Source organism: Symphalangus syndactylus, chromosome 18, assembly GCF_028878055.3.
Source record: "Symphalangus syndactylus isolate Jambi chromosome 18, NHGRI_mSymSyn1-v2.1_pri, whole genome shotgun sequence".
Classification (NCBI taxonomy): domain Eukaryota; kingdom Metazoa; phylum Chordata; class Mammalia; order Primates; family Hylobatidae; genus Symphalangus; species Symphalangus syndactylus.
In genome coordinates, this window is record NC_072440.2 from 27,621,615 (window position 1) to 27,638,298 (window position 16,684).

The 16,684-nt window shown below is 38.2% G+C and overlaps 1 protein-coding gene and 1 non-coding gene across 5 annotated transcripts in view; one reads left to right on the forward strand and one right to left on the reverse strand.

Annotated features, from left to right (window-relative positions):
* Nucleotides 1-16,684, reverse strand: part of ARHGEF28 (Rho guanine nucleotide exchange factor 28) — a 306,206-nt gene that overhangs the window by 93,773 nt on the left and 195,749 nt on the right. For all 4 annotated transcript variants that reach the window (XM_055254426.2, XM_055254425.2, XM_055254424.2 and 1 more), the window contains 2 exons: nucleotides 9,851-9,972; nucleotides 1,786-2,066 (listed from right to left, as the gene is read on the reverse strand). In XM_055254426.2, the coding sequence (XP_055110401.2) occupies nucleotides 1,786-2,066; nucleotides 9,851-9,972 (403 nt within the window). The remainder of the gene's footprint in view (nucleotides 1-1,785; nucleotides 2,067-9,850; nucleotides 9,973-16,684) is intronic.
* Nucleotides 14,585-14,647, forward strand: LOC129468692 (U7 small nuclear RNA). The gene has a single exon (XR_008652771.1). It is a non-coding gene; the product is annotated as a U7 small nuclear RNA (small nuclear RNA).

Genomic DNA, 16,684 nt, shown 5'->3' on the forward strand with positions numbered 1-16,684 from the left:
CTATCACTTCAAATTATAGTAGTGACTACCCACCATCTACAAAACCATAACTCACAAAGTATAAATCTAAAGCAAGTCTTTTATTATTTACACATCACACATAACCCTTGGTACCAATATGTGCTAAAGTTTTACAACCTCAAATTGCATATTATGCTGTATCTCAGTGATGGACACCTACTGATTGCTGGTTCCTCTACCTTTCTCTCCCCTCTATATTAACTCTGCTGAATACTCATTCACTATGTGCATGTTCATTCATAGAGAGATATTTATATACATAGTCACATATGTGTGTGTATTTTATGTTCACTTTGATTCATTTTATATGTGAAAATGAACACATAATCACATGGGTAGGATATGGGGAAAAAATAAGCTACTTCCTAAGGAAAGTGTGATCAACAGGATAAAATGCAATTAGTGGCAATTAGCCTGTTCCCTGAAGAAAATAGACAATCAGATAGACAGATACAGATATGGACACACACATGTGCACACACACTAATATATGTAATATCAGATGCAATGAAACTATCATTTTAATGACTTCTTATGTATACAAGAAAATATAAGGTAACTGAAAGTAAAATAAATATAAGATAAATTTTACGTAAAATATAAAATACATATTATGTTAAATAAAACAAACATTCATGAGACCATCCAACTTGAAACTTGGATACCGGCCATCTACCATGGAAACTGTTATGATTCATTCCATTCTCATTTCCCTATTTCCTTCCCTAGATGTAACAACTATTTTGAATTTAGGAAATTTTTCCCCTTCATTATTTTGTTTTTCTTTTTCTCTCTATTTTTTGTTTTTTTTTCTTCTTTTTGAAACAGGTCTCACTCTGTCACCCAGGTTGGAGTTCAGTGGTACCGTCTTGGCTCACTGCAACTTCTGCCTCCCAGGTTCAAGCGATCCTCCCACCCCAACCTGCCAAGTATCAGGACCACATGTGCGTGCCACCACGCCCAGCTAATTTTTGTATTTTTGGTAGAGATGGGGTTTTACCATGTTGCACAGGCTGGACTTGAGCTCCTGAGCTCAAGCGTTCTGTCTGCCTTGGCCTCCCAAAGTGCTGGGATTACAGGCGTGAGCCACCACGCCTGGCCTCTTGTTTTTCTTTATAGCTTATGCACACAGGTAGGTGCCCTATAATAATATATTGTTTAATTTGCATTTTATAAAAATGAAATCTAACAAGTATTTTGGGGCTTTTCTTGTTTCTTCATGCTTCTAAGGTCTATGTTATTATGCATGCAGATGTAATTGTAGCTAATTCATTTTCATTACTGTACAGCATTCTATTGTGTAACTATATATAATTTATTTATTCCACATTTGGGTTATTTCCTGCTGCTATAATAATACTCCATATAGGTCTCCTAGTACACAAGAGGAAAATGCATATTTGACTTTACAAGATAATGTCAAATTATTTTCCCAAGTTACACAATTTTCTCTCCTATCATCTTTATGCAGGAATTTCCATGTTATGCATTCTCACCAAAACATGGGATTGCTAGATTTTTAAATTTTTGCCAGTCAAGTGAGTATAAGGTATCTCATCGTGGTTTTCCTTTATCATAGTTTAATCAGTTTTCTTAAGTGTCTTACTTTCAAATCAATGAATACAGGAACCTAAAAGGGGACAACATTTTGATGGGCAGATAAAAGTGGTAGAGACAATAAAAAGTTTAAAACTAGAATTTTTGAAGTCTACCTATAAGGTTCTTTGATTTTCTACAGTTTTCCTCTACAACATAGAATCTTACCTTCTTTTCTTTAGATGACTTTGTTCCTTTTCAAATCCATGCCAACCAAAAGAAAGATTCAAGTTGGAAGCACACGAACTCGATGGTGACATGAAGGACCGCTGGGCTTCAGTGTGTGCTGTCCCTTTGACATTTTCACTAAGTGGGTACACACTGGGGCTGGTTTCTGTAGGAAGGGTGTGTTTGCTGCTCTGAGGCCCCAGAGTGCAACCTCTGGATTCAGGGCTGGTAGTGGCAGTGATTCCCTCTATATTAATATAGCTGATATCCAAATCACCAACCTGGAAGTTGAAAGAAAAACATTTCCTGAGTAAAAGCAGGTAAGATTGGCCTAGCTAAGAATTAATAAAATTTTCCCAATTTAAAAACTTCTGGCCAGGCGTGGTGGGAGGCCAAGGCTGGCAGATCACTTGAGGTCAGGAGTTTGAGACTAGCCTGGCCAACATGGTGAAACCCCGTCTCTACTAAAAATACAAAAATTAGCCAGGGTGTGGTGGCGGGCGCCTGTAATCCCAGCTACTCAGAGACTGAAGCAGGAGAATGGCCTGAATGGGAGGCAGACGTTGCAATGAGCAGAGATTGTGCCAGTGCACTCTAGCCTGGGTTACAGAGTGAGACTCTTGTTTTATGTAAACAGAGAATTATTTTATATGTTTTTGTTCACATGGCAGCTATCCTATAATTCACAAAAAGGAAGACCAACTGAGTATTTTATAAAGTTGTTCCTTTATTACAAAACCAGAAGCTGATTATGCCTCTAACATTTTATGAACCACTGACTCAAAATGAGGGGGAAATGTTTTAAATACTTGAGGAAAAAACTAAAGACTATACAGCTTTATTCAAAAAGTAGCTCATAGGAATCTGGGTACCAAGGTAATAGTGGTCACATAAAGCTGAGTCTCACAAAAAGCAACACCAAACAAAAAGAGCAAATAAAGCTACATAAAGTGCATGTACATAGCATCATTAGAAGAAAGAAAATGCCCAAATTTCAAATAATAATTACCTATACATAATAAAATCAACAGCAAATCCAGCAGGTACGCCCTCGTGCTCCTGCTGTAAGACTCTGCGGAGAGTAAGGGGAGTTGGGAAAATCTGAATGGCAGAGAAAGGACAGAACTTCTGGAGGGCCTAAGACTTACTTAAAAATCCTCCCCAGAAAGAGAAAGCCCAACCCACATGCATGAAAAAGACTCCTAGCTGATCAAAGCACCTGCTCTAAGAAAGGCATACTTTTAAGCACTCATGATTTGAGGTGGCGGTCATCAAAAGGCATCATGTCTGGGGGTGAGGACAGTAAAAAGGAAGACAGTAACACCATTTGGAGATAGAGCAGTAAAGGGGAAAAAGAAGCAAAAGGGAAAATGTTAGAATTCTAAATCATCGAGCATCCTCATAATTTATTAAAGCAAAAACCGTTAATGAATGCTTAATTAATGGGTGAAAGTCTAATGTAAATATCAACAGGATATTTACAAGGGCTTAAAATATCTCCTGACATGATACTTAATAATTTTTTTAAAAACAGTAATTTTACTATAAAAGAAACTTGGCAGATGAAAGATATTAATAAAATCACCAGTAACGGGAAAAATTGATGTCCTATGCCTCCTGATACAATGCACTGAGAAGCACCCATCATCACTTCCGTAGTATTCCTGCCAAACATGCCTAACCTGAATCCAATTATAAGGAAATATCAGATAAACCAAAACTGAAAGACACTCTAGCAAAACACAAGAACAAAAATACTGGTCTGATTCTTTTAAAATATCAACACCAGAAAACACAAAGACTGAGGAACTGTCCCAGATTAAAGGAGACTACAGAGACACAACAACTATAAGCAACACATGTAATGGAATTTTCTTTTGCCACAGAGAACATTATTGGGACAACTCGCTAAAATTGAATAAGGTCTGGAGATAGCTAATAGTATTGTATCAATAATAATTTTATGATTTTGGTAACTGTACTGTGCTTATGTAAGAAACTATCCACGTTTTTAGGAAAATACACCATGAAAGATTAAGGGGTAAAGGAGCACCATATTTTTCATTTATTCTCAAATGGTTAAGAAATATTTATAGACAAAATTTAACTATTTGCATGTATACATAACCACCCACTCAGGGAATGACAACGTAAAATGTAGTAAAATATTACCATTTGAGGAATTTGAGTAAAGGGTATACAGTGATTCTCTGTACTGAAATTATGAAACAACTGTTTTTTTCAAAGTAGTTTATATGACAGAAATTTTCAAAGTAACTTTCATCATGTGAATTTTCTCAACAGGAAGGTTGATAACCTTGAAAATTAATGGGAAACATTAATATAAGCTAGTAATGTTTTTAGATTTCCTTGCCAGGTTGAGGAAGATAAAGAAAATTAGATAAGATTATTTTCAGATATTGCCAGAAAGCATTTTAAATATGCAGAATTTGAACTCCTTACATTGTCCTTGCTATTCAAATAGATATAGGAGCAATAAAAAAAGTACTACGCTAATATAATGGACTTTGTGATTTCGTTGCAGATTTAGTTTTATTTCTCAGTTTTCAATGCACAACTTGGCAATCTGCTATGTTTCAGTTTGTTGAATTAACTCATTTGAGTTCTCTCTAAATGTATGCTTCACTTTTTTTTTCTTTTTGGCTTCACATCATTAAAGCAATACATCTTTCACCCAGAATATTCCAAAATAAAAATTATATCTTGGCCGGGTGTGGTGGCTCTTGCCTGTAAGCTCAGTACTTGGGAGGCCAAGGTGGGCAGATCACTTGAGGCCAAGATTTCAAGACCAGCCTGGCCAACATGGCGAAACTGTCTCTTTTAAAAATACCAAAATTAGCTGAGTGTCATGGTGCACACCTGTAATCCCAGCTACTCTGGAGGCTAAGGCACAAGAATTGCTTGAGCCTGGGGGGTGGAGGTTGCAGTGAGCCAAGATGGCACCACTACACTCCCACCTGGATGACAGAGCAAGACTCTGTCTCAAAAAAACAAAACAAAACAAAACAAAACAAAACAAAACAAAACAAAACAGAAAGAAAGAAAAGAAAGAGAGAGAGAGAGAGAAAGAAAGAAAGAAAGAAAGAAAGAAAGAAAGAAAGAAAGAAAGAAAAAGAAAGAAAGAGAGAGAGAGAGAAAGAAAATTATATCCTAACTTTTATTTACCAAACCATTGGTTTGGTAAATTTTGCATGTTTAATGTATCTGAGAACATATAAAAGCATAATATATATAGTTTTCCCCACATAATATTGAGTAATTTACAATTTTAGTTACTTGAGGTAAATGTAAATACTATATAGTATTCACTAAGGCTCAGAACAAAAAAAATAAGGGCTCAAGAAGTATTTTATTTAAACAGCTGAGAAAATATGGCAACAGAATAAATCTATTAAAATCAAAACATGACAAAAATATATAACTGAAAACCATAAAACATAAATGAAAGAAATTGAAGCAATACAAATAAATGGGAAGATATCCTATGTTCACAGATTACAATAAGTCATATGAAAGATATCCTATGTTCATGGATTGGAAGAATTCATGTTGTCAAAATATCTATACTACCCAAAGTGAACTACAGATTCTATGTAATCTCCGTCAAAATTACAATGGCAATTTTTCACAGAAATAGAAAAAAAATCCTGAAATTTGTATGGAATCCCAAAAGACCCAGAAGAGCTCAAGCAATCTTTAGCAAGAACAAAGTCAGAAGCATCACACTGCCTAACTTAAAATTATATTACAAAGATATGGTAATCAAAACATTATAGTACTGACATAAAAACAGACACATGGGCACATGGAACAGAATAGAAAGTCCAGAAATAAACCCACACATAAATACAGTCAATTAATCTTCAACAAATGTGCTAAAAATACACAACGGAGAAAAGATATATCCTTCAATAAATGATACTAGGAAAACTCGATAGCTACATGCAAAAAAATGAAACTGGATCCCTATCTTACAACATATACAAATATCAACTCAAAATGCAATAAAGCCTTTAACATAAAACATAAGACCATAAAACTCCTAGGAGGAAGCATAGAGGAAAAACTCCTTGACTTTGGTCTTGGCGGTTATTTTTTGGATGTGACACTAAAAGCACAAGCAAGAAAAGCAAAATAAATAAGTGTGACTACATCAAACCAAAAAATCTCTGCACAGCAAAGGAAACAGCAAAATAAAACAGCAACTTATGGAATTGGGGAAGATATTTACAAACCATGCATCTGATATGGAGTTAATACCCAAAATATGTAAGGAACTCATGCAACTCAATAGCAAAAAAAAAAAAAAAAAAAAAACCCACAAATAACCAGATTTAAAAATAAAGTACTTGAATAGACATTTTCCCAAAAAATGACACACACAAATGGCCAATAGGTATATGCAAAAGTGCTCAACATCACTAATCATCAGAAAAATGAACAAAACTACAATGAGATATCACCTCACACCTGTTAGAATGGCTATTACCAACAGGACAAAAAAAAAAAATGCTGGCAAGGATGTGGAGAAAGGGAATTCTTACACACTGTTGGGAATGTAAATCAGCACAGCCACAGTGGAAAACAGTACGAAAGTTCCTTTAAAAATTAAAATACAACTACCACATGATCCAGCAATCCCACCTCTGGGTATATATCCAAAGGAAACAGAATCACTATCCCAAAGAGATGTCTGCACTCCCATGTTCACTGCAGCACTATTCACAGTAGCCAAGAGATGGAATCAACCTAAGTGTCCATCAACAGATGAATAAAGAAAATGTGGCACATGTGATTTTCCGAAAATATAGGGATAAAAACGTGTTTTTTTCTATTCTCTCACTCAACAATCAACACAGAACTCTTCTGTGACTAAATGTGTGGGGTTTTCCCCCAACATGCAGCAAGGAAGCAATCCACCACTGAATTTCCTCTAATTCAGTTCAATTCAATTCTGGCACTATCAACCTGGAGATGGAGTCAGGTCCCACAGGGCTCAGTCCCACAAGACTCCCCCCCACTTCCAATGACAATCACAAGCTCCAGATTGTTTTATCAACCAGCTATAAAATGGGGTTCCCACAGCCCCTCCTCAGGTTCAATCAATTTGCTAGAGCAGCTCACAGAACTCAGGGAAACACTTACATTTCCTGGTTTATTATAGTGAATATTACAAAAGATACAGAGAACAGCCAGATGGAAGAGATGCTTAGGGCAAGGAACTCCGGAAGGGGCACAGAGCTTCCACGTCTTCCACAAGTGCACCACCCTCCAGGAACCCCCATGTATTCAGCTATCCAGAATCTCCTGAACCCAGTCCTTTTGGGTTTTTATGGAAGCTTCATTATGCAGGCACAATTGGTTAAATTATTAGTCATTAGTGATCAATTTAACCTTCAGCCCTCCTCCCTCCATGGATGCTGGTAGGTGGAGCTGAAAATCCCAATCCTGTAATCCTGCCTTGGCCTTTCCTGTGACCAGCCCACATCCTGAAACTACCTAGGGGCTGCCAGCCACCAGTCATCTCATTAGCATACAAAAGACTATCACTTTGGAGATTCCAAGGATAAGTACAGTCATTCCTCACTTAAGTATGGAGATATGTTCTGAGAAATGCATCCTCAGGTTATCTTGTTATTGTGCAACCATCATAGAGTGTACTAACACAAACCTGGTAGTATAGCCTTCTACAAACCTAGGTTATATGGTATAGCCTATTTCTCCTAAGCTACAAATCTATACAGCATGTTACTATACTGAATACTGTAGGCAACTGGGACACAATGGCAAGTACTTGTATATCTAAATATAGAAAAAGTACAGTAAAAATATGGTATTATAATCTTATGGGATCACCTTTGCATATGCACTCCACCATTGACCGAAATGTGACAGATTCCATATACATGCACACACAAACACACACATGCACACACACACACACACACACAGGAATATTATTCAGCCCTAGAAAAAAAAAATCCTGCCATTTATGACAACATGGATGAATCTGGAAGACATTATGCTAAGTAAAAAAAGCCAAACACAGAAAAACAAATACTGTATGATCTGACTTATATGTGGAATGTAAAAAAGTCAAACTCATAGAAACAGTGAGTAGAAGGGTGGTTACTAGGAGTTGGAGGGTGGGGGAAATGGTGAAGTGTTGGTCAAAGGGTACAAACATTCAGTTACACAATGAGTAAGTTCTTGAGACCTAATGTACAACATGGTGACTACAGTTAATAATGCATTTTGTACTTGAAATTTGCTGTAGATCTTAAGTATTCTCACTACAAAAATAAATATGTGAGATGATATATGTGCTTAATTAGCTTGATTGTGGTCACTATTTCATAATATGTACATGTATCAAAACATTACATTGTATACTTTAAATATATATAATTTCTATTTGTTCATTATACCTTAATAAAGCTGGAAAAGAATAAATAAATACCAGAACATGGCTAGAACACACCAAGTCCAATTACCCTGTGCTATGGTTTGGTTCTGTGTTCCCATCCAAATCTCACTTTGAATTATAATAATTCCCACGTGTCAAGGGCGGGACCAGGTGGAGATAATTGAATCATGGGGGTGGTTTCCCCATGCTGTTCTCGCGACAGTGAGTGAGTTCTCACGAGATTTGATGGTTTTATAAGGGGCTTCCCTCTTACTCAGCACTCATTTTCTCTCCTACTGCCCTGTGAAGAGGTGCCTTCCGCCATTATTGTAAGTTTCCTGAGGCCTCCTCAGCCATGCAGAAGTATGAGTGAATTAAACCTCTTTTCTTTATAAATTACCCAGTCTCAGGTATTTCTTCATAGCAGTGTGGGAAGGGACTAACACACCCTGTATCCTGAACATCTCCTCAGAACTCCCACTGTGTCCTACACTCCATGACCCATTCTAGATTTCTATAACTAACACTGACATTCAGTTAGTTTATACCAAAACTATACCAGTTATTTACAGCTGAAGTCCATTCTGATTTATTGGTTTCTCTGTCATTATGACTACCGTCCCAATCTGTGCTGCATTTGATGTAACAGTGCTTTGTAATACAAAAGGAAAATGCAGAGATGTGCTACTAAAGGGCTGAAATTTAATAGCACATCTAGACGGGAAAAAAAAGTTCAGATCACAGATTATATCTACAAATAGGGTAAAATACATGCATACTAACAACATAAAAGGGTTAAATGTCTTCCTGCTCGGTGAGTAGATAGGGTAGATCTTATATGGGGATTAAGTTTTAAAGTCAGTTTATAAGGCAGACATTGTGTTGTCAAAACTACCCTTGAAAATCCCTTAAATCCTCCATATATTAGTGTGTAGAAATCTTTAGATCTATAATTTTTACAAATACTCAAATTTGAAGATCACTGAGCTAGAGAAAAGAACAAAAGACAAGAAGAAGCCAGCACATTCAAACCATCTGCTTCTATGAGATTTAACTCAAAAGTCTCTATCAGGGACTGGGTGGAAAGTTCCAAAGGATTCCAGCTTCCTTATGGTACCATTCTGTATTAATATGATACCATTCTGTATTAATATGAAAGCTCTACAGTCTTACTACATGTTAATAGATGCGTTGTAATGATTAACCAAGTAATTTATGTGACAGTTTCCTATGGTGCTGGGGCCAAGCACCTGCTCATTACATTTGCTGGATTTCAATACAAATATTGCATAAGCAGGTCATATACATACTGTTTTTTGAAAAGCTGTAGAGGAGACATTTGTCGCACAGTTGTCATTTCCTACTTGGGCCCCGAAGAAGAGCTCTCACACTCTTCCCATTTGGCAGTATCTCAAGACCCCTCCCTGACAGTGCCTCTGGGTTGAGTAAGGTGTCTTGTGTTCTGAAGTAAGCACCTAAATGCTTAAACGTTCATACAATGAGACTCCACAAAAGCATCCTCTTTGCTGCTCTTAGGCTAAAATTGTCAAAGGAACACAACAATGCTGAATCTATTTCTTACAAACCCAGGTTTTGGAGAGAGATAGAAATCATCCTGTAATGTCAGTTAGGCCTTACCTGATCAATCACCATACAGTTAGCATAGACTTCATCACCTCCATTCAGCATGTCTGAAAGCCGGCCTGCAGCAAGCAATGTCGAGGGCGGCTTGGATTTTTTTAGGACATCGAAGGAGCGATCTAGGGTACAAAGATGAAAACAGGGCAAATAAAGGAGAAGGGGTTTATTTTACAGTCAAGCTTTACCTTCTTAGACCATAAGAAAAAAAGTCAAGTGCATTTTTTAAGATGGCTTTTGGCTAGATTTTAAGATCTACATGCAAGTAATTTTTCATCTATATCCAAACCTCAGCTATCTAGAATTTTTACGTAGGATGAAAAGTTCTAGATAGATAAATATTTGCCCACTTCAAGCGTTATTTTCCCTATCATTAGAGGCCTTTGTAAAATCAATTATATCTTTGCTTTCGATTTCTACTACATTTTTAAATTAAACTTCATTTCCCTTTATTAGTAACTAAACTTCAGGCCGGGCATGGTGTTTCACGCCTGTAATCCCAGCACTTTGGGAAGCCAAGGCGGGCAGATCACCTGAGGTTAGGAGTTCGAGACCAGCCTGACCAACATGGAGAAACCCCATCTCTACTAAAAATACAAAATTAGCTGGGCATGGTGGCCCATGCCTGTAATCCCAGCTACTCAGGAGGCTGACACAGGAGAAGCACTTGAACCCGGGAGGTGGAGGTTGTGGTGAGCCGAGACCATGCCATTGCACTCCAGCCTAGGCAACAAGAGTGAAACTCTGTCTCAATACAAACAAACAAAAACTATACATTTCCCTTTATTGATAACTAAACTTAATTTCCCTTTATTAATAACTTAGAAGTATTAGTGACTGTACTGTGATCCTCAGTTTCCACTGACATGCTCAGATTCAATGACCCTCTATCAAAGGACCCAGGAGAGTACACAGCCTAGCAGTTCTGGCTCGGTACTGCTTGCTAACATGCAGAATCTCACATGTGGAGAATTTGTCTTCTATTTTGGTTACAGAAATGTTTATGCTTGCTTTCATGTCTCAGCTTTGTTCCAAATAGATGAGGTTGCCGAAAATTGAGTCCCAGAGAGTTAAGCTGTTACTGTGTTTGTAGAGAATGAAGAGTCAAAGGCAATAAAACACATTCGAGCTAGAATGCCTTGTGTCTTGTGACCTTGGCTAGTTTATTAGCCCTCCAGATATCTTCACAAAGTTTCCTCATCCATAAAAGCAGATTACTATTATGCTTTCCTCATAGTGTGGTTATGAGGATTAAGTGCGTTCAGACATGTAAAGACTTGACACACGCCTGGTAAAAAGTGCTCAATAAATATTATTTGTCAGAATTACTACTATATTTGTAATTATTATGGATAGCAATTTTTAACCATGTTCAGTGTGAAGTGCCAGGTTATTAATACTAACCATAGTGTGTTATGGTAATAACAGATTTTCAGCATGTGTAAATGACTTTCACAGGACAAAGTCAACGTTATACCTATAGTAAATGCCATCCTCACTTACATCCCAGTAAGTTTTCTTGAATAGGTACATAGGGATAGTACTGCTGTTATTCCATTAGAAATGTCACATGTCCCACTGCCTGTCTTATCTATGTCATAACATAAAACCTGATAAGCCCGTGACAGTGAATCAGGAAATAAAAAAAGATTAATAACTGTTGGGCTGATGTACCATGAGCAAAAAAAAAAATCCATTCTTTCTTGGAAAGTAATGAGGACATCATAAAAGTTCCAAAGTTGTATGAATTGTAGTTTCACAAGTCAAATGGCCCTGGCTTCAGATTCTGCTTCTAAATCTATCTCTTCTCCACACAGAACACTGAAGTGTGAGATCCATTAAGCTTCTGGAGGAAACATACAATGTTAAAGAAAAACATTTTCTCTTTTTTTTTTTTTCTTTTTTTGAGATGGAGTTTCGCTCTGTCACCAGGCTGGAGTGCAGTGGCGCAATCTCAGCTCACTGCAACCTCCACTTCCCTGGTTCAAGCAATTCTCCTGCCTCAGCCTCCTGAGTAGCTGGGATTACAGGTAGGTGCCACCACACCCAGCTAATTTTTGTATTTTTAGTAGAGACGGGGTTTCACCATGTTGGCCAGGATGGTCTTGATCTCCTGATCTCATGATCCGCCCACCTCAGCCTCCCAAAGTGCTGGGATTACAGGCGTGAACCGCCATGCTTGGCTACATTTTCTTGTTATATACACAATGTATTCTTCTAGCAATTTCTTTTTTTCTTTTTTTTTTTTTTTGAGACGGAGTCTGGCTCTGTCGCCCAGGCTGGAGTGCAGTGCAGTGGCATGATCTTGGCTCACAGCAAGCTCCACCTCCCAGGTTCATGCCATTCTCCTGCCTCAGCCTCCTAAGTTGCTAGGACTACAGGTGCCCACCACCACAACCAGTTAATTTTTTGTATTTTTCAGTAGAGACGGGGTTTCTCCGTGTTAGCCAGGATGGTCTCAATCTCCTGACCTCATGATCCAGCCGCCTCGGCCTCCCAAAGTGCTGGGATTACAGGCGTGAGCCACCACGCCCGGCCAGTCTACATTGTCTTAACTGCAATTCTGAAATCCAGAAAGCTCTGAAAATCAGAATTTTCCCCATAAGTTTGGTTCAAAAACAGATTCTGTGGCACAATCTGACCTAAGCCCACATTGGACCATGCATATTCTTTATTTGCTCTACTTGGTGTCAATGTCATACATTTTGCTGCAGAAATATTAATACACTTGATGATAGCATTGCCCCAGTGTCTCCTATGGGAGTCATATCACATCAGTATGAACACTAGGCCAAAAAGATCTGAAAATTCTGAATTCCAAAACAAATCTGGTCCCAAGAATTTCAAAGAAGAGATTGTGGGTCTCTACAAAATCAGCCATATTAGATATTAGAACAACACTTCCCAAGCTTTTCTCATTCTTCTACCAAATTCACAATTTTGCCATATTTACATACCACCTATATTGTTTCATGGATATATTCACCTATATTCTTTAGTACCCATCTTTAAATGGACTCACCTTTTTTCTTTAAATAAAATTAATTTCAAAAATACCTATAATATTAAGAAAAATCTTATCCCCACTGTACATAGAAAGCCAATATTATTCCTGTCAAAAGTAGAAGGGAAGGCCAGGTGCAGTGGCTCACGCCGTAATCCCAGCACTTTGGGAGGCTGAGGTAGGCAGATCACAAGGTCAGGAGATCGAGACCATCCTGGCTAACATGATGAAACCCTGTCTCTACTAAAAATTATAAAAAATTAGCCGGGCATGGTGGCACACGCCTGTAGTCCCAGCTACTTGGAAGGCTGAGGCAGGAGAATTGCTAGAACCCAGAGATGGAGGTTGCAGTGAGCCGAGATTGCACCACTGCACTCCAGCCTTGGCGACAGAGTGAGATTCCATCTCAAAAAAAAAAAAAAAAAAAAAAGAAGAAGAAGAAGAAGGGAATTATATGTACTGAAATCATGCAAACAAAACAATGAAATTAGATTCTGACTAATGACTATCAAAACTGAAAGTCTGAGAGGACTGCTCTCTCTTTGTTGTAAAGGGAGATTCTGAAGGATTCAAGAAATGTTAAAGATGCAAGGGTACCACACTGAGACTTTCTCCTTCAATCAACAGAATAATCAAAAGAAAATACCTGCGTGACTCTATGATTCAATGTCATCTTTGTGTTTGTGGACATCTCCAAGATGGACTATTCCTAGAGGAATTCACCATACACTTTCAAAAAGTGGGCTATGCCAGGTGCGCAGGCTCACACACCTGTAATCCCAGCATTTTGTGAGACTGAGGCAGGTGAATCACTTGAGCCCAGGAGTTCAAGACCAGCCTGGGCAACATGACTAAACCCTGTCTCCACTAAAAATACAAAAATCAGATGGGTGTGGTGGCGCACACCTGTAGTCCCAGCTACTCAGGAAGCTGAAGTGAGAGGATTGCTTGGGCCAGGGAGGTGGAGGCTGCAGTGATCTGTGATAGTGCCACTACACTCCAGCCTGGACGACAGAATGAGTAAGACCCTGTCTCAAAGAAGAAAAAGGAAAAGATGGAAAGGAAGGAAGAAAGGAAAGGAAGGAAAGGAAAGGAAAAATGAAAAAGGAAAAGAAAAAGGAAACGAAATAGGAAAAAGGAAAGGAAAGGAGAAACAAAAGGAAAAAGGAAAAAAGAAAGGAAAGGAAAAAGGAAAGGAGAAAGGAAAAAGGAAAGGAAAGGAAGAAAAGGTGGCTTAGCCCGTGTCATCTTCCTGTCACTCGGGTAATGGCTCCACTGAGACAGTAAGTCTTGTGAAGGACATGGGTATGCAAGAGCATAATCCAGCATAATCTCCTCTCTACTTCTGTCACCTAGAACCTGACATGTAGATTTAGTCACTTGCTGCAATCATTAATAACATTGGCACAAACATCCTTTTGAGTATTTTTCTGAGGCATACATAGCCTCTACTTGTCAAAGGATGCCTCAAGACAAAAGATCTAGAAGTGAACGCAGACTCACAAACCAGAAAATGATGCAGACTAACAGGACCACCACTCCTTTATTAACTTCAACACTAGCCACTGCAAATAATGGGCTTAAAACCAGCAGAAGACTGATCGCAAAAGGAAAATAAGCCTTAAAGCACACCTTCAAGTAAACATCAGCTACGCATATTAAAGTGGCTAATTACTCTACCATGTTTCAGCCCATTCAAAGGAAAAGCTATAATAGTTTCATTTTTTTTTAACTGTTACAGCTCTTTTCAAATTTGTCTAGCAGGCTTTTTGGGTTAAGTCAGAAAGTCCCCAAAAATAGTTTTCTTTTTTTTAAAGGTATCTTTTCAATATTTTCAAGAAATATGATTTCATCACTTCTATATGTAACTACTCCAGTAACAAATTAAGTGAAAAAGTTATTGACCCCAAAAATGGACTGCTTTTTCAATGAGCATATAGATATAATTTGCAATAAGACCCAGCTACTTGTTTTAAATTAATGCTGTCTTATAGGAAGTTTTTCTTAGCTAAAAATTAGCTTTATAGTTTTGTTGATAACATTAATTTTTAATATTTGGTAAGCATATATTTCAAAGACAATATAAAAGTAGCCAAAGCTCAACTCCCATTTTAAAAAAATGGCTGCGGATTTTAAATTAGTGAAAAACACTAGTGTGTTGCAGTGGTTAAAAGCATGAGCCCTGGACTGCCTGAGTTCAAGTCTCTACTCCACCATCTATTAGCTGTGTGACCTGGGGCAAGTTACTTAAGCTCTCTGTGCTTCCATTTCCTGATCTGTAAAATAAGGCAATAATATATCCATCTCATAGAATCATTGTGAAAATTAAATGAGTTAATATTTTAAGTGATTAGAGCAGACTCTGACATAGTAAGCACCCTATAAATGTTTTATTAGTTATGCTTCCTAAATATTTAAAAAGTAAATGAGGTTGCATAATTTTAGTTCTGATTCTTTTTAAAAATAATTTCAACCTCTGCTATAATGTTACACATTCAAAAACAACCCAAGGCCACTGGCATGCACAAAACATTCCATTTGCTTCACGAAGCACATTTAAAATGTTGTGACTTTTATATCAGACTTAGCTGGTGTTAAGAAATTTTGAAAAATTTATCCTGGACATGGTTAACTAAAAAACATAAAATGTGAAGAAAAAGAAAAGCCATCAAACTGCCCATAGGATTTACCTCCAAGGACTGAAGGATGAGCTCTCATGAAATGGGAGGGATTATAACTGCAGGATAAAGTCAGACAATCAGAGACAGCATTTCTCAAGAACAAAGGCAGGATTTCAGAAACTAAGATGTCCTAACATGATGAAGTGGACTCGGGCCAGCTTCTCACTGCAAAGTGCCTGGAGGATAAACAGCAACTCCAAGGGGATCCCCAGCTCTCCGCTCTCCTATTCTCACTGCTTTGTAACGTGATCTAGGTGGCTCCCCAAGGGCTCCGTGAGGTCAAAATTTCATCAGCCCATCCTTCCTGTACTAAATGCTCTAATCAGGTGACACAGGGGAGACAATTGAAAGTAAATAGATTCCACCCAAAGAAAGAAGGGGAATTGGAACTAGTAAGGGGGAGAGGGAGAGGCAGTTGCAGATGCCTCCCTTCTGACATTTACAACTACTTCAAGTCTAGCAGGAAACAGTTAATGGCACAGCCCAGCCTAGGGCTTCTTCAACTGATTTCCAACAAAATCCACTTCTCCCTTAAGAAGCTAAGAGCCTTGTAGCTAAAGCAAAATGTGGCCTACTTGACTGGTTATGTAAGTGACCCACACCCAGACATAAACAAACCCAGCTAAGGCAGTTTTCTGCAAACCTGTGCTGACCTGGTTTGGCCCACTCTGGATGCCAGAGTGCAAAAGTCAGGTGAGGGCCTCTCAGTCCAGGTATCTCTTAACTGTGGCTGAGTAGATTGGTTTCATTCATTCATTGTATTTTGTTTTAACTCTAGACCTTTATGAACAGCAGAAACGTTCACTGAGAATAACTAACCACCATACAATGGGTGAGCCTTACTTTAGAGTTCGATTTCCAACACTCTGCTGAAACAGTGCCCATCATGGTCACCAAAGACCTTCGAATGACAGAACCTATAGTCAGTTCTCAGTCGCACCTTCTGTGACCTACAGCTGTATTTAATACAGTTGATCATTTCCTGTCCTTATCCTCCAGGACACCAGGCTTTCTAGGTTCTCCTCCCACCTTGCTGGCCTTTTCTTCTCAGGCCCCATAGCAGGTTCCTCCTCATCTTCTGGATGTTGGCAGGTTGTACTACTTTAGGGTCAGTCCTCACACTCCACTCTCTCCACTCTCCCCTTGGTT